Here is a 23,884-nt window from a genome sequence, read left to right as displayed (position 1 = left end):
TTGTATTTTTTAGTAGAGATGGGGTTTCACCGTGTTAGCCAGGATGGTCTCGATCTCCTGACCTCATGATCCGCCCGTCTCGGCCTCCCAAAGTGCTGGGATTACAGGCTTGAGCCACCGCGCCCGGCCTCGAACTTCTGACCTTGTGATCTGCCCACCTCGGCCTCCCAAAGTGCTGGGATTACAGGTGTGAGTCACCACGCCTGGCCAAAAACAAAGGGTTTCGTCATGTTGGCCAGGCTGGTCTCAAACTTCTGGCCTCAAGCGATCTGCCCAACTTGGCCACCCAAAGTGCTGGGATTACAGGCATGAGCCACCATGCCCGGCCTAGGTGAGCACATTTTTAACATCTGTTATCTTCCAATCTGTCAGCAGTGTATCTAAAAAGTCGCAGAATACATCACAGTCTAGGAGGAATGAGACACTTTTAGGTCTGGTTCCACAGACTCTGTTTTGAGACAGCCTGGTTCTGTCACCCAGGCTGGGGGCCAGTGGCATGATCCTGGCTCATCGCAACCTCCACCTCCCAGGCTCAAGCAATCCTCCCACCTCAGCCTCAAGATTAGCTGGGACTACTCACCACCACACCCAGTTAATTTACGTATATTTAGTAGAGGCAGGGATTCGCCATGTTGGCCAGGCTGGTCTCGAACTCTTGAGCTCAACTGATCCGCCCACCTTGGCCTCCCAAAGTGCTGGGCTTACAGACATGAGCCATCATATCTGGCCCTAACTTTCTTTTTTTTTTTTTTTTTTTGAGACGGAGTTTCACTTTGTCTCCCAGGCTGGAGTGCAGTGGTGTGATCTTGGCTCACTGCAACCTCTGCCTCCCAGGTTCAAGCAATTCTCTGCTTCAGCCTCCCCAGTAGCTAGGATTACAGGCACCCACCACCACGCCTGGCTAATTTTTTGTATTTTTAGTAGAAGTGGGGTTTCACCGCTTTGGCCAGGCTGATCTTGAACTCCTGACCTCGTGATCTACCCGCCTCAGTCTCCCAAAGTGCTGGGATTACAGGTGTGAACAACCGTGCCCAGCCAACTCTGTTTTTTTTTTTTTTTTTTTTTGAGACGGAGTCTGGCGCCGTCGCCCAGGCTGGAGTGCAGTGGTGCGATCTTGGCTCACTGTAAGCTCCGCCTCCCGGGTTCACGCCATTCTCCTGCCTCAGCCTCCCAAGTAGCTGGGACTACAGGCGCCCGCCACCTCGCCTGGCTAGTTTTTCATATTTTTTAGTAGAGACGGGGTTTCACTGTGTTAGCCAGGATGGTCTCGATCTCCTGACCTCGTGATCCGCCCGTCTCGGCCTCCCAAAGTGCTGGGATTACAGGCTTGAGCCACCGCGCCTGGCCCAACTCTGTTTTTAAGGTCATAAAAGTTGTTTACATATTATCTGTACTAAGCTAATGGTGAGTTTTTTCCTTCTTGATTCATGTTTTAGGTTGAAGTATTCAAAAAGTGAAGCAGGTACAAAAGAATAGACCAGTGGTCTCCAGCATCCACTGGAGATAGCAATGAAGGTCACTGACTTTAAGAAAAAATTCTTCGCCTGTAATCCTAGCACTTTGGAATGCTGAGGTGGGCAGATCACTAGGTCAAGAGATCGAGACCACCCAGGCCAACATGGTGAAACCTCGTATCTACTAAAAATGCAAAAATTAGCTGGGTAGGTGTGGTGGCGTGTGCCTGTAAATCCCAGTTACTCGGGAGGCTGGGGCAGGAGAATCACTTGAACCCGGGAGGAGGAGGTTGCAGGGAGCCGAGATTGTGCCACTGCACTCTAGCCTGTTGACAGAGTGAGACTCCATCTCAAACACACACACACACATACACACAATCTTCAAAATGAACTCAAGAGAACTGATATTTAGCTCTCACTATGGTCCACTGATTTGCTGACCACTTTGAGGAATCCTTCAAATAAAATGAACATTAAAAAGTAATCCAGAGTCTTACCCTGTTGGCCCTTTTACTCACCTAGTGTTCCCAACATGATTCTGAATGGTGGAAGGTAATGGTACAGATGGATAATAGGCTGAGAGAGACAAAGTTATTTCAAACTTTGCAAATGCTGCAGAGCTAGAGAATAAAAGTCTCAATCTGTAAAAGACAAGATCCACAATTAAAAATGCAACACAATAACAGCATGAAACACAATTTTTTTTTTTTTTGAGATGGAGTCTAGATCTGTCTCCCAGGCTGGAATGCAGTGCACCATTTTGGCTCACTGCAACCTCCACCTCCCAGGTTCTATCGATTCTCTCAAGTAGTTGGGATTACAGGCGCCTGTCACCACATCCAGCTAAGTTTTGTATTCTTTTTTTTTTTTTTTTTTTTTTTTTTGAGACGGAGTCTCGCTCTGTCTCCCAGGCTGGAGTGCAGTGGCCGGATCTCAGCTCACTGCAAGCTCCGCCTCCCGGGTTCACGCCATTCTCCCGCCTCAGCCTCCCGAGTAGCTGGGACTACAGGCGCCGCCACCTCGCCCGGCTAGTTTTTTGTATTTTTAGTAGAGACGGGGTTTCACCGGGTTACCCAGGATGGTCTTCATCTCCTGACCTCGTGATCCGCCCGCCTCGGCCTCCCAAAGTGCTGGGATTACAGGCTTGAGCCACCGCGCCCGGCCAGTTTTGTATTCTTAGTAGAGACAGGCTTTCGCCAATGTGGCCTCAAACTCCTGACCTCAAGTGATCCGCCTGCCTCACCTCCCAAAGTGTTGGGATTACAGGCGTGAGCCACTGTCCCAGCCCAATTTCATTCAGTTTTTAACTGGCATGTCCAAGTTAGGTATACATTATTTCTTTTCCTTTTTTTCTTTTTTTTGGAAATGGAGTCTCACTCTGTTGCCCAGGCTGGAGTGCAGTGGTGTGATCTCGGCTCACTGCAACCTCCGCCTCCCAGGTTCAAGCAATTCTCCTGCCTCAGCCTCCTGATTAGCTGGGACTACACATGTGCACCACCACACCCAGTTAATTTTTGTATTTTCAGTAGAGATGGGGTTTCACCTCGTTGGCCACATTGGTCTTAAATTTCTGACCTCAAATAATCTAGCTGTCTCACCTCCCAAAGTGTTGGGATTACATGTGTGAGCCACCGTCCCAGCCCAATTTCATTTTCTTTTCACACTGGCATGTCCAACCAAGTTAGGTATATATTCTTTCTTTTCTTTCTTTTTTTTATTTTGAGACGGAGTCTCACTCTATCACAGGCTGGAGTGCAGTGGCGCGATCTTGGCTCACTGCAACCTCCACCCTCCAAGTTCAAGCGATTCTCCTGCCTCAGCCTCCCAAGTAGCCGGGATTACAGATGCCTGCCACTGTGCCCGGCTAATTTTTTGTATATTTAATAGAGATGGGGTTTCACCATCTTGGCCAGGCTGGTCTTGAACTCCTGACCTCGTGATCCACCCACCTTGGTCTCCCAAAGTGCTGGGATTACAGGTGTGAGGAGATGGAGTCTTTCTGTGCCCAGGTTGGAGTGCAGTGGCGAAATCTCGGCTCACTGCAAACTCTGCCTCCTGGGTTCAAGTGATTCTCCTGCCTTAGCCTCCTGAGTAGCTGGGACTACAGGCGCCCACCACCATGCCTGGCTAATTTTTGTATTTTTAGTAGAGACAGGGTTTCACCATATTGGCCAGGCTGGTCTTGAAGTCCTGACCTTGTGATTCGCCCACCTCGGCCTCCCAAAGTGCTGGGATGACAGGAGTGAGCCACTGTGTCAGTTGTTGACCAAGTTGACCAAGTACTTACTGTATATATATATTCATTTAATAAATTGTTGACCAAGTACTTACTGTTGGGTTGAACTGGATTCTCCCAAATTCATATGTTGAATTACAAACCCCTAATACCTCAGAAAGTGACCTTATTTGGAAACCTGGTCGCTACACAAGTAATATGTTAAGATGAAGTCCTTCTAGAGTAAGGTGGGCCCCTAATCCACTATGACTAGTGTCCTTATAAAAAGGGGAAATGTGGATGCAGACATGCACAATGAAAGAACACCACGTGAACATGAAGGGAGGTTATGCATTTACAAGCCAAGGAATGCCAAAGATTGCCAGCAAACCACCAGACATTGGGAGAAGGCATGGACAGATTCTAACAGCCCTCAGAAAGAACAACACTGTTTACACCTTAATCTCAGACTTCCAGCCTCCAGAACCTGTTGTTTAAGGTACCCAATTTGTAGCACTCTGTCATGGCAGTCCTTGGGAACTAATACACTTACTCAGTATTATTAACATCTATGTTCATTAGGTTATAATTTGGTCCCCATCTCTTTAAATACTCAATCTCCTCTCCGAGGAGTCTGCAATGGTGCACTACCAGTGAGAATTCTTCAAGCATCTAGAAAAAGTGAGAAAAAAAATCCAGTGAAATTATGAAAATATTTCAATGCTTAGTGGCTCACTTATAACTAACTCAAAAAAGTTAAACAATTGAATACATTTATCATTTCAGGGTCCACTATCATTTATGTAAAGTTTCAGTTCTACTTTTTTTTGGAAAGATATCACAAATTTTCCTTTAAATACTTCAATCAGGCTTTACCTTGGGTACCTGATGTTGGGTTCTACATGTCTTCTTCCAGGATTCCTTTTCCTCAACGTACTGGAAAATAAGCTTATGAACTAAAAGGGAGGAAGGAGGAGCTTGATCCTCTGGGGAAGGAAAAAAAAGCAAAAGCAGGTTAATATTTATGATACATGTATTTTATATAAGCAAAAAATACTATATTATATAAGCTAGAAATACTCTAAACACTACCAGGTACATAAGTATTCTGTCCCTTTTTTTTTTCTGCAGTCTCCCTTCTCCCTCTGTCGCCCAGGTTGGAATGCAACGGCATGATCTTGGCTCACTGTAACCTCTGCCTTCCCGGTTCAAGCAATTCTCCTGCCTCAGCCTCCTGAGTAGCTGGGATGACAGGCATCTGCCACCATGCCCGGCTAATTTTTGTATTTTTAGTAGAGACAGGGCTTCACCACGTTGGTCAGACTGGTCTTGAACTCCTGACCTCAGATAATCCACCCGCCTTGGCCTCCCAAAGTGCTGGGATTACAGGCGTGAGCTACGGCACACAGCAATCCTGGCTTTCTTTAATACCTAAGTGATCCTAGACACAACACTTAAGTTTTTTGATCTGTAGTTTCCTAATTTGTAAAATGGGGAACAAATCGCATGGACTTCATAGTGTTAAGTAATACACATGCCTGATACAGACTAAGTGCCCATAATAATAATTTTTAAATTATGAAAATAGCTACTATTGCCGGGCGCGGTGGCTCAAGCCTGTAATCCCAGCACTTTGGGAGGCCGAGACGGGCGGATCACGAGGTCAGGAGATCGAGACCATCCTGGCTAACACGGTGAAACCCCGTCTCTACTAAAAATACAAAAAACTAGCCGGGCGAGGTGACGGGCGCCTGTAGTCCCAGCTACTCGGGAGGCTGAGGCAGGAGAATGGCGGGAACCCGGGAGGCGGAGCTTGCAGTGAGCTGAGATGCGGCCACTGCACTCCAGCCTGGGTGACAGAGCCAGACTCTGTCTCAAAAAAAAAAAATAAAATAAAATAAAATAAAAAAAGAAAATAGCTACTATTAATCATTGCTCAAGACCTAGTAATCATTTTTTTTTTTTTTTTTTTGAGACTGAGTCTTGCTCTGTCGCCCAGGCTGCAGTGCAGTGGAGCGATCTCGGCTCACTGCAAGCTCTGCCTCCTGGGTTCACACCATTCTCCTGCCTCAGCCTCCTGAGTAGCTGGGACTACAGGCGCTCGCCACCATGCCTGGCTAATATTTTTTGTATTTTCAGTAGAGACGGGGCTTCACCGTGTTAGCCAGGGCGGTCTTGATTTCCTGACCTCGTAATCCACCTGCCTCGGCCTCCCAAAGTGCTGGGATTACAGGCATGAGCTGCCGTGCCCCGGCCTGTAATAATTTTTTTTTTTTTTTTGAAATGGAGTCTCGCTCTGTCGCCCAGGCTGGAGTGCAGTGGCCGGATCTTGGCTCACTGAAAGCTCCGCCTCCCGGGTTTATGCCATTCTCCTCCTGCCTCAGCCTCCCAAGTAGCTGGGACTACAGGCGCCCGCCACCTCGCCTGGCTAGTTTTTCTGTATTTTTTAGTAGAGACGGGGTTTCACCGTGTTAGCCAGGATGGTCTCAATCTCCTGACCTTGTGATCTGCCTGTCTCAGCCTCCCAAAGTGCTGGGATTACAGGCTTGAGCCACCGCACCCGGCCAATAATCTTTTTTAAATCATTTTTTTTTTTTGAGACAGAGTCTTGCTCTGTCACCCAGGTTGGAGTGCAGTGGCACGATCTCAGCTCACTGCAACCTCCACCTCCCGGGTTCAAGCAATTCTGCCTCAGTCTCCTGAGTAGCTGGGATTACAGGCACCCGTCACCGTGCCCAACTAATTTTTGTATTTTTAGTAGAGATGAGGTTTCATCATATTGGCCAGGCTGGTCTCAAACTCCTGACCTCGTGATCTGCCTTCCTTGTCCTCCCAAAGTGCTGGGATTACAGGCGTGATCCACCGTGCCTGGCCAAAAAGATCATTTCTTTTAAAAGCTACCAAAAATTTGGAACATTACCCAAGCAGTTTTATGTCTAATACACATTTCTAAGAAAATATTATTAATGTTGTCGTTGCTTATATTTAACATAGTTTGTGAGAGTTCTCAAGGAGCAATTTATACCTGTAAAGCACCAACAAATATTTATTTATTTGTTTATTTATTTAGAGATGGAGTTTCGCTCTGTGGCCCAGGCTGGAATGCAGCAGTGGAATCTCGGCTAACTGCAACCTCCACCTCCTGGTTCAAGCGATTCTCTCACCTCAGCCTCTTGAGTAGCTGGGACTATAGGCATGCACCACCACGCCTGGCTGATTTTTGTATTTTTAGTAGAGATAGAGTGTTTCACCATGTTGGCCAGGCTGGTCTCGAACTCCTGACCTCAGGTGATCCGCCTGCTTCAGCCTCCCAAAGTGTTGGGATTACAGGTATGACCCACTGTGCCTGGCCAATTTTTTTTTTTTAATTAAAAAATTTTTATTTTTATTTTTGTAGAAACAGGGTCTTGCTATGTTACCCAGGCTGGTCTCAAGGTCCTGAGCTCAAATGATCTGCCCACCTCGGCCTCCCAGAGTGCTGCAATTACAGGCATGAGCCACACTGCACCTGGCCCAACAAATTTTTATTTTTGTTTATTTATTTATTATTTATTTATTTTGAGACGGAGTCTGGCTCTGTTGCCCCAGGCTGGAGAGCAGTGTCGGGATCTCAGCTCACTGCAAGCTCTGCCTGCTGGGTTCACGCCATTCTCCTGTTTCAGCCTCTCCAGTAGGTGGGACTACAGGCACCTGCCACCACACCTGGGTAATTTTTTTTGTATTTTTAGTAGAGATGGGGTTTCACCGTGTTCACCAGGATGGTCTTGATCTCCTGATCTCATGATCCACCCACCTCGGCCTCCCAAAGTGCTGGGATTACAGGCATGAGCCACCGCGCCTGGCCTTATTTTTATTTTTATTTATCTTTGAGACAAGGTCTCACTCTGTCACCCGGCTGGAATGCAGTGGCGTGATCTTGGCTCACTGCAACCTGCACCTCCCAGGTTCAAGTGATTCTTCTGCCTCAGTCTCCTGAGTAGCTGGGACTACATGAGGGCGCCACCATACCTGGCTAGTTTTTGTATTTTTAGCAGAGATGGGGTTTCACCATGTTAGTCAGGCTGGTCTCAAACTCCTGACCCCTGGTGATCCACCCGCCTCAGCCTCCCAAAGTGCTGGGATTAAAGGCATGAGTCATAGTGCCCAGCCCCAACAAATTTTTAGAGGCTTAAATGTTTTCAACTTACCGTCCAACAGAGATTGAAAATTCACATCAACAATCTTCCTATAACGCTTGTCCAGGAAAGGGAGACCAACTAGAAAGAACCAGAATAATGATTTTTAAAAAATTTTTTAGACAGAGTCTCACTTTGTCTCCCAGGCTGGAGTGCAATGGCGTGGTCTTGGCTCACTGCAAGCTCCTCCTCCCAGGTTCAAACAATTCTTCTGCCTCAGCCTCCCAAGTAGCTGGGACTACAGGCACGTGCCACCACACCTGGCTAATTTTTTGTATTTTTAGTAGAGATGGGGTTTCACCATGTTAGCCAGGATGGTCTCGATCTCCTGACCTCGTGATCCGCCCACCTTGGCCTCCCAAAGTGTTGGGATTAAAGGCATGAGCCACCATGCTCGGCCTTTTTTTTTTTTTTAACTACCTGATTAGAAGTCACATAAAACTCAGTACTTTAGAATCCTACTCCTTCTGCGTAGCAGAGTTTTTTTCCACAGGAAGTTGAAGGGTTATCCTTGAATCATTATTCTCTGTATCTAGTAAAGGCTCCCCTGAGACTGTTCAACTACACTGATTGGTATGTCTTTGAAGGACATTTAAAAGGTAGTACACAGCTATATTTGTTAAGGCCTCCTCTTTTAACCCCTAACTTCTGTGCAAAGATAATTTTATTTTCAGCAATCATATAAGGAAAATGGCTATGATCTCCCTACAACTACTCTCCTTGTATAAATACAGTAAAAACGAGTTATGCTTTTAGCATTGCTATAATACGTTTTAGGTAGCTGAGATAGCTGCTGGTTCCTCCAGACTCTAGGGTTATCTCTGTCTCCTAAATTGATTATTTTCTCTCTGTTGAATGCTTTGTTATATATTTTCTATATGTTAGGTACTGTGGATACCATGAGAAAAACAGCATACTCAACCTGTGCCCTTAAGAAGCTTACAACTCAGGGAGATGCACAGATAACTGCACTAATAAACACAGCAAGAACTACAAACTATGATAAGCACTATTAAGGAAAACCACAGGAAGCAAGAACATACAACAGAAGGGCAAGAAACTGATCACCGAGAGCTGAGCTCTTACAATTATCAGTAGGAGTTCATTAGTGAAGTGGGGGAAAAGAGCGTTCGGGCATAGGAAACATCAGCATGAAGGTGTTGAGACAGGATAAATTCAGCTGAGCAGGAAAGACCATGATCATTTAAGGAAATAAAAGAAGTCCACTGTGGCCAGTGTGCAGAGGTAGGAAGGTAGTATGAGGCAGGAAAAGGAGAAAAATTCAGTTCAGGCAATGAATTGAATTTTTCAATGAATTGAATGATCAAATACTTTGATCATTAGCCTAAGAGTAATAGGTGCATAGTCAGATTTTCAATAATCACTGTAGCTTCAGGGAGAAGATCCATAAAGTCCAGTTGGAATGTTACTGTAGTCATCTAGGTTAGAGATGATTATTGACAGAACAGATGAAAAACAGTGGATGAATATTAGAAACTAAAACCAGTAGGTTGGGCACTGTGGCTCATGCCTGTAATCCAGCATTTTGGGAGGTCAAGGGGGGCAAATCGCTTGAGGTCAGGAGTTGAGACCAGCCTGGACAACATGGTGAAACCCCATCTCCACAGAAAATAAAAAAATTAGCCAGGTGTGGTGGCACAAGCCTGTAATCCCAGCTACTTGGAAGGCTGAGGCAGGAGAATCACTTGAACCTGGGAGGCAGAGGTTACAGTGAGCAGAGATTGCACTACTGCACTTCAGCCTGGGTGGCAGACTGAGACTGTCTCAAAAAAAAAAATACATAAATAAAAATAAAAACTAAAACAGCATGTCGTACTGATGATTTATTTGAATTACGTACAGCGAGGGAGAAAGAGGTATAGAGTGATTCCTAAGTTTTAATTTTGGACCTGGACAGAAGGTAATACTATTCATGGAGAAAAGAAACTTTCAAGGAGAATCAGGTTTAGAGGCCCAGAGATTGTGAAGATCCTAAGTTCCAATACGGCCATGTTTGCTCATGGTTGGCCATGTTGACACTGATTGGTTAAAGAGAAAAGACCTAAAAGAGACTGACAATTAGTAAACTCCAACAAAACAGCTGGGCCTCTGTCCAGTTACCATATAGTGATTTCCACCCTATACAGTGATTTCATCCTTTTAGATGATAAACCCACCTATACACACAGAACTTCCAATTAGCTTGTTAGGGCCTCACTTTTTTTTTGAGACAGAGTTTCGCTCTGTTGCCCATGCTGGAGTGCAGTGGCACGATCTTGGCTCACTGCAAGCTCCACCTCCTGGGTTCAAGTGATTCTCCGGTCTCAGCTTCCCGAGTAGCTGTGATTACAGGTGCATGCCCAGCTAATTTTTTGTAGTTTTAGTAGAGACGGGGATCTCATCATGTTAGCCAGGCTGGTTTCAAACTCCTGACCTCAGGTGATCCCCCTGCCTCAGCCTCCCAAAGTCCTGGGATTATAGGCGTGCAGGGCCTCACTCTTAAGTAAAAAAAGAAAAAAAAGAAAAAAAAGAAAAAAAAAAAAGAAGAAGAATCACCAGTCATTAGGGTAAATTCTCTATCACGAAAGATGGAGATGAACAGAAAGAAATTCAGTAAATAGACATGAGTCTATTTTATCCATTATTTTGATAGCAAAATTTTTATTTATGATTGACTCTTCTAAGACTTTCAGCAGTGCTCTCATCATGTCAACAGTTATCAGTATAGTAAAATAAAGATTTGAATCTTTAGTGAGTGTAGCCATTTATTTTTTTGTAAAGGAATTCTCTCACTTTGGCTCCTTACCAACTGACTCTTCAAAGGTGATGGTGAGTTGTACTGTGTCATAAACAAAGGTGAATACAGCTTGATCATCACTCCACTCAACAACATCCCACTCAGACAAGCTGAAGAGAGATAAACAAGATTTTTAAAAAGCATTTTTAAAATTAAGATAAAAGAGAACTTCTGATACCACCCAAACAGTACCAACAGCAGCTGCTAATGTTTTTCCACTGGACTGGGAGACAATATTTCAATTCAAATATTGTGAATGTACAAACTTAAGCTTTTGAAATAACTAAGAACTCAATCTTGAGTTGTATATCGGAGAAACACCAAGTCTAGGCAATGAAAAGTATAAAATATTGAGAAATTATAATTCCATAGTTCTTCTACTCTATTTTCAACTTACTGCTGAGTACACTGACTCTTTTTGAAACAGCACTGTATAGGTTAAGAACAGCAACACATTAAAATTACATCAATTGCTCCAGTTGCTTCAGACAACCACAAGGTACAGAATAAAACACAAACAAATGACACCTGCATTTCCTTACCTCAACTGATCCAGCAGCTCTTCAGTTCTATTTCTTTGTTTTTGCATAAAGTCTATTTGAGCAAGGGTCTGCTCTTTTTGTACCTCCAGTTCTAAGAGATTTCTGCAAATAAAAGCAGGTATTCAGAGAGAGATAAGGCTTTTGTTAGAGAATTCAGACTCTATCAATATAAAAGGTTTATAATAAGAAGTCACATGCTACATGACTCCCCATTGAGGTAATAATGTTAGGTGTATGGCATCCATTTCTGCATTCTTTGTTTGTTTGTTTGTTTGTTTTTTTAAATAAGCATTAATTTAAAAGTGCGTCTACCTGGGAAAGGCATAAATGATTGTTTTTCAAATTAGGATCCATGAAGATATCCTTGGGATTCACATGTTAAGATAATGTTTAAATATTACATTTATATTTTTGATAAAAAGCAAAAATATAAAAATATAAGCATAATGTAGATAAGATCTACTTTAAAACTGAGACATGTCACAGTTTTGCTTTTTTTGGCCTGTATTTGGTTTTGTTTAGTTGTTACAGCTAAACAGAACACATCTTTGTTAATCATTTTGCTAGCATCAGTTTAATTACGGCCAAACACTGTCACCTGTCAAATTAATGTTGTCAACTAGAATTTTAGTGGTTTTGTCATTATTTCTATTTACTTTCTTTTAGACTTATAGTTGAATGAGATTCATAGGCCTAAGAAATATATAGTTCATTTTATACTTGTTTATATTTATATTTATTAAATAAAAAGGATACTGGTAGTATTCAAGCTTGAGAAACACTGTGGTGGATAAATGCCCTGTAAACAGTAAGTGCTTCAAAACTACTGTTGACTAAGATGGACTCTAGGTTTCCATTCAAAGTAGAGAAGCCCTGAGTCAGCCTAAGTTAAGACTCATGTCCCCAATTTTGTCAGTCTCTGGAGGCAGGAAGTCATCTAGCCTTCTATAGTTTAGCATTATATTTTCTAACACTTGGATTAAAGGCTGACCTTTGAAGCTCCTCTTCTTCAGTTTTCAGCTGTTCCAATTCTTTGGAAAAAGAAAAAAGAAAAAAAAAAAAACAGAACAAACACATTAGAATGTTGCCACAAAAATCATCTGTTTTATTGAAAATTCTACCTAACTTAATCTCACCTAAGTATACAAATAAACTCAGAACAGAAGGGCTTCTCCCACACCCACTTATCTCCTTAACTAATTCAATTACCTTTCTCTGCAGCTCTCATTTCAGAATCCCATTTGTCCACAGGATTGTCTTTCTCTTCATCCTCCAAATTCTTAGTTTCTAAAATAGACAATATGTGTTAGAATAATTCAGTGAAAAATAAGTAAAAAAGAAAACAAAATAAGGAAGAAAAAAAAGAATAATCCAGTCAAAAACAATTTATTAAACAACGAGAGATTGTTTCTTTGGTAGTAGAAAGTTTAGAAGTTCCAGTCTGATGGCTTATATATTTTTTTTCTGTGAAAGTAAGGTAGTCAACAAAGGGGTGAAGTTTAGACTATGGAATTCATGTACTCGTGGTCAATTCAGTGCAAAAAACATGTACTAGGCACTTACTCTGAATGAAACATAGTCCTAGGGACTCTGAAGGATATGGAGAAAAAGAAGAGCTGATTCTTACCTCCACCGAGCTTATAATTTAATCAGGAAGATAAACTATACAAGATAACTATAATACAAGTAGATGTGATGGGTAAAATAAGAAGTACTAGCAAAAGAGCCGTGGGAGCTCAAGGAATATAGACTACTTTCTTTGGTGAAAAACAGGAGAATGTAGTATGTAGCAGCAAAGACAAAAGTAGAAATGATCAGGCTAGTGGCATGCGTCTGTAGTGTTCAACTACTCAGGAGGCTGAAGAGGGAGGATTCCTTGGGCCCAGGAGTTTGAAGCTGCAGTGAGACTCTCTCTCTCTCTCTCTCTCTCTTTTTTTTTTTTAAAAAAAAAGGCAGGTGTAGTGGCTCACACCTGTAATCCTAGCACTTTGGGAGGCCGAGATGGGCAGATCACTTGCAGCCAGGAGTTTTGAGACCAGCCTGGCCAAGATGGTGAAACACCATCTCTACTAAAAATACAAAAATTACATGGGGGCGGTGGTGCATGCCTGTAATCCTAGCTACTTGCTACTTGGGAGGCTGAGGCACAAGAACTTCTTGAATCCAGGAGGCAGGTTACAGTGAGCAAAGATCATGCCACTGCACTCCAGCCTGGGTGACAGAGCGAGACTTTGTCTCAAAAAGTGGCTGAACTGCATTAAAATAGCAATGTTTGGTTGGAATTTAAGACGTTTATGGGAGTAGTAACAAATCATGTAAATCTGAATACAACTGTAGAGGATATGAAATGTCAAGCTCAGAAGTTTGGACCTTTTTTTCTTCCTTTAAGCCAACCACAGAGAAAGTTAAGTTTGGGTCGGGTGTTGTGGCACACGCCTGTAATCTCGGCACTTTGGGAGGCCGAGGCGGGCGGACCACCTGAGGTCGGGAGTTGATCAGCCTGACTAACATGGAGAAACCCCATCTATACTAAAAATGCAACAACAACAACAACAACAAAATTAGCCGGGCCTGGTGGTGCATGCCTGTAATCCCAGCTACTCAGGAGGCTTAGGCAGGAAAATCACTTGAACCCGGGAGGCAGAGGTTGCGGTGAGCTGACATCATGCCATTAACTCCAGCCTGGGCAATGAGAGTGACACTCCATCTCAAAAAAAAAAAAAAAAAAAAAAAAAAGAGGCCGGGCGCGGTGGCTCACGCCTGTAATCCCAGCACTTTGGGAGGCCAAGACGGGCGGATCACTAGGTCAGGAGATCGAGACCATCCTGGCTAACACGGTGAAACCCCGTCTCTACTAAAAATTACAAAAAACTAGCTGGGCGAGGTGGCAGGCGCCTGTAGTCCCAGATGCGCGGGAAGCTGAGGCAGGAGAATGGCGTGAACCCGGGAGGCGGAGCTTGCAGTGAGCTGAGATCCGGCCACTGCACTCCAGCCTGGGCGACAGAGCCAGACTCCATCTCAAAAAAAAAAAAAAAAAAAGGAAAGTTAAGTTTGGACTTTACTTTGTAATAAATGGAAAGACAGAAGTTTTTCAGAGGAGTAACATTAATGAAAACTATCTTTCATAATTACTAATCTGGCAGCAATGTGCAGTTTGGACTGGAAGGAGGCAGAATAATGGTAAGAATGTATAAAGGTTAGATAGAAGACTGAAATAGCACATTTCAGAATTAAGATGAGCCTTAATGGGAAAGGGAAATAAACACATGAGATACTGAAGCTGCGGATGACAGGACTTGTTAAGAGAACATCAAAGACAATGAAAGTATTGAGCCTTTTACAATTTATAACAATTGTGGCCGGGCGCGGTGGCTCAAGCCTGTAATCCCAGCACTTTGGGAGGCCGAGGCGGGTGGATCACGAGGTCAGGAGATCGAGACCATCCTGGCTAACATGGTGAAACCCCGTCTCTACTAAAAATACAAAAAACTAGCCGGGCGAGGTGGCGGGCGCCTGTAGTCCCAGCTACTCGGAGGCTGAGGCAGGAGAATGGCGTGAACCTGGGAGGCGGAGCTTGCAGTGAGCCGAGATCGCGCCACTGCACTCCAGCCTGGGTGACACAGCGCGAGACTCCGTGTCAAAAAAAAAAAAAGAATTGTGACTGCTATAAATAAAGATGAGAAACATCATAAGAGAGAACAAGTTTTTGGATTTTATTTTGGAGCTGGGAGAATGTATTTAAATTTATTTATTTATTTAGTTCACTCTGTCGCACAGGTTGGAGTGCAGTGGTGTGATCTTGCCTCACTGTAGCCTTGACCTCCTGGGCTCAAGAGATCTTCCTGCCTCAGCCTCCCAAGCAGCTAGGACAACAGGCATGTGCCACCACACTGAGCTAAACTTTTGTTTTTTGTAGAGATAGTGTGACTGTATTCAGAGTTTAAGGTGTTTAAGGATATTTTTGCATACAGGTTAAGTCTGGAACTCAAGAGAGAGAGGCTAAAGATGCCCTCACCTGAAATGATTATAAGCTACTTTAGGGCAAAATCTGTGTCTTAAATATTTTTATTGCTTTTCTGATACTAAGCACAGTATCTGGCATGCCGTACATGCTCAAAAAATGCTTGAGGAATTTAAATTTGGGAATCAGTCACATAATTATTAAGGCAGACGAAAGCACTGGGGGAGAGAATATAGAAAAGAATAGGTGATAAAATATAAATCCCCACAAGGGATCAGTTAGAGAAAGAGAGGCCAACAGAGAAGCTGGATGGAGCAGCCAGGAGAAAACAACTGGGTCAAGGTAGCGCATTATCATAGAAATTAAGGGAGATGAACATTTCAGGAAGAAAAGAACAGTCATCAGTGTCAAATGCTGAAAGATGTCAAAATGCCTAAGGACTGAGAAGAACAAAATTTGATGACTATGCAGAATTATGTGATCTTTGAGAAAGCAGTTTCAGGAGAGTAACTCTAAAAAGTTGGGATTATGAAAGGCCAAACTGAAAAGACAGACAGTTTTCAAACTGAGATAAATTCATCTATTAAAAAACACAAAATTACAATCTAGGTTATCTTGAGAAGCTCTTGATTGTATTATGGATGACTATAGTAAAGGAACTTTAATTTGCTCTAATTTACTTATTTATGTATTTATTATTATTATTTTTGAGATGGAGTCTCACTCTGTCACCCAGGCTGGAGTGTAGTGGTGCAACCTTGGCTTACTGCAACCTCTGCATCCTGGGTTCAAGCGATTCTCCTGCCTAAGCCTCCTGAGTAGATGGGACTACATGCACCCGCCACCACGCCCAGCTAATTTTTAAATTTTTAGTAGAGATAGGGTTTCACCATGTTGGTCAGGCTAGTCTCAAACTCCTGACCTCAAGTGATCTGCCCGGCTCGGCCTCCCAAAGTGCTGGGATTACAGGTGTGGGCCACTGTGTCCAGCCAATTTACTCTAATTTAATATCTCAAGTTGCTAAAAAAGGCTTCAATATTGTGGTATCAACATTCTCTACTGTAGGAGAGCATTTAGATACAATTAAATTTTTTTTTTGGAAAAGTATTTAAAATACTTTACCTGTTTCCATCTCACTAAGGCAGTTATCGATCTTCTTAAGTATTTTATCCATCTCATCTATCTTTATTTGAAGTTTCTCCTTCTCATTCTAAATACAAAAGATTATAGACTGTCAGGTTAAACCTCTAAAGAAAATATTATAAATGGTTCAGATTGCTCACATAATTGCTCTATCATGATCACAAACAGTCAAATCTTTTTTTTTTTTTTTTTTTTTTTGAGGCGGAGTCTCGCTCTGTTGCCCAGGCTGGAGTACGGTGGCTCGATCACGGCTCACTGCAAGCTCCGCCTCCTGGGTTCACACCATTCTCCTGCCTCAGCCTCCCGAGTAGCTGGGACTACAGGCGCCCGCTACCACGCCCGGCTAATTTTTTGTATTTTCTGTAGAGATGGGGTTTCACCGTGTTAGCCAGGATGGTCTCGATCTCCCGACCTCGTGATCTGCCTGCCTTGGCCTCCCAATGTGCTGGGATTACAGGTGTGAGCCACCACGCCTAGGCCACAAACAGGCAAAACTTAAAATGAAGGTCAAAGCTTTAAGTTGGAACTTAAAAAATAAAAGATAATTTTATTAAAATAAGTTTTAGCCAAAAGAACTCCGGAAAATAAGTTTATTTTATAAATTTAATAAAATATTTTATTAAAAGAAAATGAAATAATTTAAAAAGTATATTGACATAAAACTAATTTTGGTACTTTATTTTTTTATTTATTTATTTTTTTTTTGGAGACGGAGTCTCGCTCTGTTGCCCAGGCTGGAGTGCAGTGGCCGGATCTCAGTTCACTGCAAGCTCCGCCTCCCGGGTTTACGCCATTCTCCTGCCTCAGCCTCCCGAGTAGCTGGGACTACAGGCGCCCGCCACCTCGCCCGGCTAGGTTTTTGTATTTTTTAGTAGAGATGGGGTTTCACCGTGTTAGCCAGGATGGTCTCGATCTCCTGACCTCGTGATCCGCCCGTCTCGGCCTCCCAAAGTGCTAGGATTACAGGCTTGAGCCACCGCGCCCGGCCATTTGGTACTTTATTTTAGCATTTCTGTAAGTGTTCCATGGAATACAATATATTAATATTTATTACTTAAAAACATTTCTATGATGAACTAAACATGGGAAACAGTGGTCAAAAATAATTATAGCATTTATGCTTAGACTTTAAAAAATTGTATTTCTCTGAAAGGGCATATTGCTTGCAACATTTCCCATACTTATTTGCCAATGGAAAGTTTTTTAATGCAGAGCCTTTTAAAAAAGCTAATCATTTTGGGAAATGCTGCTTTACACACATGTACACACATATACAGCTTACTAAGGACTATGAAGAAGATAATACTATGATATAGTCCTTAGCAATGGGAGACCAGAATCCTATATATTTTATTTCAGTATGTATGATGGATAATAGTATTTGAGATTAGACATAGGTCCACATTAGTAATTATATTCCAGTATTACTCAAGATGCCAGGATTTGCCACTTTTGACAAATTGAACCTTACCTCTTAATTGTAAGTTTTTGCCCAAGTCTTATTCACATGTCTTCTAAGGAAGATTCTTCATATTCTATAACCACTATAAAGTAATTTTAGTATCTCTTTCTATGATATTAACTGTCTCAAATTACCTGAGCTGACTGCACCAGCTTGCCATACAGAGCCGCTTTTCCTTGGTGAGTGAAGACTTTAGTCATCTTGGTAAAACGTGATTTTATTTTGTTAAGGTAAATTCCAAAGGCCTTCAGCTGGAAGGGAAAGTTATAGAGTACATTGTACTAAAACAAATGAGTCAGAAGAGGTAAATGGATTTGCCTATCCTAAGGCACAACATTTGTCATTGGCAAATTTAATTCCATATAATTGTTGTCTAAGACCAGAAAAAATATTTCAGTTTTGATTCCTGCCTTTAATTCACTTATTCATATTATGAATTAGAAAATGACAGGCTCCTAGTTAAGGAAACTTTTTAATATATTAGGGCACATTTATAAAATGGGTCGCTTGCTATTTAATCAATTAAAGTAAATCTTCTCTTCGTCTAAATCTAAGTGAAAGGCAAATAGTAAGGAGGGAACTCTAAATAAACTTCAATATATATAAATATACAATATATATAAATATAAATATTCAACTATATAAATATAGTTCATATATTAAATTGATCATCTCAGGTTTGAAATGATTACATATCAACAATTGTGTGTAATTAAATAAGACCTTGGTACCACATTACACCTAAAAAATAAGTTAAATAACTCATCACTGATGACCAAGTAACAGTTACTTATTTCACAATAAACATTGTTCAGAATGTCTTTACTGATTCCCATTCAGAAAATGAGACAAAAGTACCTCGTCGTCAGAGCAGTGTCTCATTTTTTCCCACAGGTTCTTATTTATATCAGCCAACAGCTTATCTTGGTTCAATGCAGAAAGCTTTAATCTAAAATACAGAAAAGTTAATTAGCACAGGGTTCAGAAGCCAGCTTGAACAAAACAGCCCAGATCTACAGTCAGGCTTAATTTAATTCTTCCTAGTTTTTTTCTACATAATAAGAGGGGAATTCATTCAAGAAAAGCTTGATTATTCAATCTGATTATTCACTTGAATAACAGTTCAAGAATGTCATAAATCAAAAAAACTTCTGTCACTAATAGAATTCTCATCTCAACATACCAACTTGTTCCAATGTGAAGTATTTTGCTTATAAAGAATCCTAAGGTCTGTCAATGGTCGCTGCTATAAAGTTGTAGCTACTGTTATTATTATTATTATTATTTTTGGGATGAAGTCTCACCCTGTTGCCAGGCTGCCAGGCTGGAGTGCAGTGGCGCAATCTTGGCTCACTGCAGTCTCCGCCTTCTGGGTTCAAGCAATTCTCTTGCTTCAGCCTTTGCCTCAGCCTCCCGGTTAGCTGGGAATACAAGTGCGCGCTACCACACCCAGCTAATTTTTTTGTATGTTATTTTAATAAAAGTTCCTGGCCAGATGCGGTAGCTCACGTCTGTAATCCCAGGACTTCAGGAGGCCGAGGCGGGCAGATCACGGGGTCAGGAGATAGAGATCATCCTGGCTAATATGGTGAAAACCCACCTCTACTAAAAATAAAAAATTAGCTGGGTGTGGTGGCGGGCGCCTGTAGTCCCAGCTACTCGGGAGGCTGAGGCAGGAGAATGGCATGAACCCAGGAGGTGGATTTCTGTGAGCCAAGATCGTGCCTGGGTGACAGAGTGAGGCTCTGTCTCAAAAAATAAATAAATAAATAAATAAAGTTTCCAATTCAGTTCAAAGTTATATTTCACATTTTTAGAATAGCATTTATAAAAGCAGCAAAGCTATTATAGTCTCAATATATATTAGTATTTTGTTAATAAATGGAGAAAATAAATTTCTAATGGAGATAAAAGATCTCTTGTAGAGGATATATGCAGGCACACAGATGCAAAATCAAACAGTAAAGCACACCTAAACCGACTGCTCATTGAGTGTAAGATCCTCTTTCATTCAAAATAAACATTCTCAGCTGGTGCGGTGGTTCATGCCTGTAATCCCAGCACTTTGGGAAGCTGAGGTGGGTGGATCACTTGAGGTCAGGAGTTCAAGACCAGCCTGGCCAACATGGTGAAACCCCGTCTCTACTAAAAATACAAAACTTAGCCCGGCCTGTTGGCAGGCACCTGTAATCCCAGCTACCTGGGAGGCTGAGGCAGGTGAATTGCTCGAATCCAGGATGAGGCAGTTGCAGTGAGCTGAGATGGCACCACTACACTCCAGCCTGGGCAACAACGCAAGACTCTTGTCTCAATTAAAACAAACAAACAAACAAACAAACAAACAAACATTCTCAGGGAAATCCTGACCCAGCCAACTCTTTCCAACAACATGAAGATATAAAATTTGCCAGTTTTGTTCAGTGACGAACCCCAGTGCATCGTATAGTACCTGGCAGATATAGGTGCTCAATAAATATCTGTTAAATGAACAGAATCAGGCAAATCTGAAATATCTTACATTTCTGATTTTAAAACTATGTAATTCTTTTTAAAATTTTTTAATATTCTTTTTCTTCTACTTCTAAAACACAGATAATTCTTAAAGATTATTTTTTTTCTGTTAGATTGGTTCAAATTTAGTTGGATAGTCCCAGATGAGTATGACATAAACATTATTCTGAGTTTTAAAGTCTGATTTACCTAAGGGAATCTAGATATATCTAATTTGTAAATCAGTCTGCAGTATTTATGTATACCATAGCAATGAGCTATCTTCTAAGTAAAACCATGTTCTTTCATATACGTAAACAAGCGTAAATGTGGTAAAATTATACACTCAAAGGCAATCTGATTTCAGGCACTATATACAGATTGAGTACCCCTTATCTGAAATGCTTGGGACCAGAAGTATTTTGGATTTTGGACTATTCGGATATATGAGAAATCTTGCGGGTGAAACCCAAGCCTAAACGTAAAATTCATTTATGTTTCATATATACCTTGTACACATAGTTTGAAGGTAATTTTATACAATATTTTAAACAATTTTGTGCATGAAACAAAGTTTGTGTAAAGTACTTAAGTATTTATGTGTGGAATATTCCACTTGCATCATGTTGGTGGCTAAAACGTTTTGGATTTTGGAGCATTTCAGATTTCCAATTTCCATATTAGGGTTACTCAACTTCCATAAATCTCTAAAGGGTTATTTTCTTTTGAAGATGTTCTCTAGCAATCAACTTATGATATCATAATCTAATAATTACTGTTTATTCTTATTAAGGACCTACTTTTTCCTAAGAATGGTATGAAAACAATTTATATACGCCATTTCTATTGTTCATATCTATTGGCTGAGTAGGTTTTATTAAGCCCACTTGATGGATTTGGAAATGAAGGTTAAATGACTTACCCAAGGCTACACAGCTAGTGCTGAAGCCAAGATTGAGCTTCAATCTGACTACAAGGCCAAAGCTCTTTCTCCCACATCACACTGCCAATTAATGCCATCAACTTACCCCATGCCAGTGTTATTCTAATCAAAACGTTACCACACAAACTATTCACTGATCCCTCCCCTCCCCTCAAAAAAACACACATAAAAATTAAAGCTTTCATACTCTTCAATCTTTTGGCGACGAGCCTCACAATCTTCTCTATAAATCTGTATCTTGGGTCGGTAAACATATTGACTTAACATCAGGTCTTCTGGAGTAGGTGGTGTGTTTATAGTAAACTGGAAAAAAAACAATTCAGTCCCTGAGAACTGGTATCTTGCAGACAAAACCATATATAAGAATTAACTCAAATTTCAGAGTGCCTATTTTAAAACGTTCTATAAAGAAAAATTTGAATACTCCATCAAGTTCATAATGCCAGTAAGCAAAAAATTGGAATCTGAATTCAAGTCTCTGACTTCTAAGTCCCTTTCCCCATAGATGTTTACTGGAATTGTGTTTTTTCTTACTCACATGGGAATGACAGTAGTTTGAATATGGCTATGTGTTAAGAAAATAAATATTACCTAAAAATTCAAACTTACCAGGAACGCTTTTTAATTTTTTTTTTAAGCCAGTTTCCTAGTAACTATTCCTATTCTCTAGCCATAATCCTTACTCTATTCCAGGCTGAACTCAAACTTTTCTGGCATATCCTCCAATTATAAAATAAGGCAGGGAAAATTTGGTTATTTAAAAATGTTTTTATAGCACTAATCCAATGGCTTTGATGTCCTTGATGCAGTATTGAAAAAAATCAAGTCAGGGCCGGGTTTGGTGGATCACACCTGTAATCCCAGCACTTTGGGAGGCGGCAGGCAGATCACTTGAGGTCAGGAGTTTGAGACCAGCCTGGCCAAATGGTGAAACCCTGTCTCTTCTAAAAATACAAAAATTAGTTGGGCGTGGTGGCACACGCCTATAGTCCCAGATACCCTGGAAGCTGAAGCAGGAGAACTGCTTGAGCCCGGGAGGTGCAGGTTGCAGTGAGCCAAGATTCCACCACTGCACTCCAGCCTGGGCAACAGAGCAAGATTCCGTCTTAAAAAAAAAAAAAAAAAAAAGAAAAGAAAGGAAAGAAAGAAAAGACAAAAATCAAGTCAGCTCCTTATTTACAAAAATCAAACAAAACCCCACAAATGAACCTCCAACTCCGAGGCTCAAGCGCTCTTCCTGCCTCATCCTCTCCAGTAGCTAGGAGTACAGGTGTGTCACCATGCCTGGCTAATTTTAAAATTTTTTGTAGAGATGGGATCTTGCTACGTTGCCCAGCAATTCGTTGTTTCGAATTCCTGGCCTCAAGTGATTCTCCTGCCTCGACCTCCCAAAGCACTAGGACAGATGTTAGCCACTGTCTCCAGCTGTGACTAGACTTTTTTTTTTTTTTGAGATGGGGTCTGGCTGTCACCTAGGCTGCAGTGTAATGGTGCGATCAAGGCTCACTGCAGCCTCAGCCTCCCGGGATCAAGCAATTCCCCAGCCTCAGTCTGCCAAGAAGCTAGGACTACAGGTGCATGCCAGCCACCACGCTTGGCTAATTAAAACAAAATTTTTTTTCCTTTTTTTTTTTTTTGAGATTAAGTTTTGCTCTTGTTGCTCAGGCTGGAGTGCAGTGGAGTGATTTCAGCTCATTGTAACCTCCACCTTGTGGCTTCAAGCGATTCTCCTGCCTCAGCCTCCACAGTAGCTGGGATTACAGGTGTGTGCCACCATGCCTGGCTACTTTTGTATTTTTAGTAGATATGGGGTTTCACCATGTTGGCCAGGCTGGTCTCGAACCCCTGGCCTCAGGTGATCTGCTCACCTCGGCTTCCCAAAGTGCTGGAATTACAGACATGAGCCATCGTGCCCGGCCAAATTTTTTTTTTTTTAGGTATAGGGTTTTGCTGCGTTGCCCAGGATGGTCTCAAACTCCTAGACTCAAGTGATCCTCTTGCTCTGGTCTCCCAAAGTGCTGGGATTATGAGCATGAGCCACTGCACCCAGCCAAAAAAAAAAAAAAGATTTTTAAGGCTAGACTTAAACATAAAGATCAAAACTATATGTACTGGTTAAAAAAGAAATGGAAGGCTGGGCACAGTGGCTCATGCCTTTAATCCCAGCTCTTTAGGAGGCTGGGGCGGGCGGATCACCCGAGTTTGGGAGTTCATAACCAGTCTGACTAACAATAGAGAAACCCTGTCTCTACTAAAAATACAAAATGAGCCGGGTGTGGTGGCACATCCTGTAATCCCAGCTACTCGGGAAGCTGAGGCAGGAGAAGCGCTTGAACCCGGGAGGTGGAGGTTGCAGTGAACCAAGATAGCGCCATTGCACTCCAGCCTGGGCAACAAGAGCAAAACTCTGTCTCAAAAAAAAAAAAGAAAAAAAAAAAGAAATGGCAGACAGGCATGGTGGCTCACGCCTGTAATCCCAACACTTTGGGAGGCCAAGGCAGGCAGATTGTCTGAGCTCAGGAGTGCGAGACCAGCCTGGGCAACACAGTGAAACCCTGTCTCTACTAAAAATACAAAAAAAGTAGCCAGGCGTGGCAGCATGCACCTGTAGTCCCAGCTACTCGGGAGACTGAGGCAGGAGAATTGCCTGAACCTTGAACCCAGGAGGCAGAAGTTACAGTGAGCCAAGATCACGCCACTGC

The 23,884-nt window shown here is 42.1% G+C and overlaps 1 protein-coding gene across 1 annotated transcript in view; it reads right to left on the bottom strand.

Annotated features, from left to right (window-relative positions):
• Nucleotides 1-23,884, bottom strand: part of KNL1 (kinetochore scaffold 1) — a 68,512-nt gene that overhangs the window by 2,906 nt on the left and 41,722 nt on the right. Inside the window, exons 14-25 of the mRNA XM_025390206.1 lie at nucleotides 21,370-21,485; nucleotides 18,608-18,698; nucleotides 17,884-18,000; nucleotides 16,267-16,354; nucleotides 12,393-12,470; nucleotides 12,175-12,214; nucleotides 11,184-11,285; nucleotides 10,651-10,751; nucleotides 7,857-7,925; nucleotides 4,546-4,655; nucleotides 4,223-4,341; nucleotides 1,973-2,095 (exon numbers count right to left, since the gene is read on the bottom strand). Of these exons, the coding sequence (XP_025245991.1) occupies nucleotides 1,973-2,095; nucleotides 4,223-4,341; nucleotides 4,546-4,655; nucleotides 7,857-7,925; nucleotides 10,651-10,751; nucleotides 11,184-11,285; nucleotides 12,175-12,214; nucleotides 12,393-12,470; nucleotides 16,267-16,354; nucleotides 17,884-18,000; nucleotides 18,608-18,698; nucleotides 21,370-21,485 (1,154 nt within the window). The remainder of the gene's footprint in view (nucleotides 1-1,972; nucleotides 2,096-4,222; nucleotides 4,342-4,545; nucleotides 4,656-7,856; nucleotides 7,926-10,650; nucleotides 10,752-11,183; nucleotides 11,286-12,174; nucleotides 12,215-12,392; nucleotides 12,471-16,266; nucleotides 16,355-17,883; nucleotides 18,001-18,607; nucleotides 18,699-21,369; nucleotides 21,486-23,884) is intronic.

This window comes from Theropithecus gelada, chromosome 7a, assembly GCF_003255815.1.
Source record: "Theropithecus gelada isolate Dixy chromosome 7a, Tgel_1.0, whole genome shotgun sequence".
NCBI classification, from domain to species: Eukaryota; Metazoa; Chordata; class Mammalia; order Primates; family Cercopithecidae; genus Theropithecus; species Theropithecus gelada.
The sequence above is the reverse complement of the archived record's forward strand: the minus strand, read 5'-3'. Positions and strand labels throughout refer to the sequence as shown.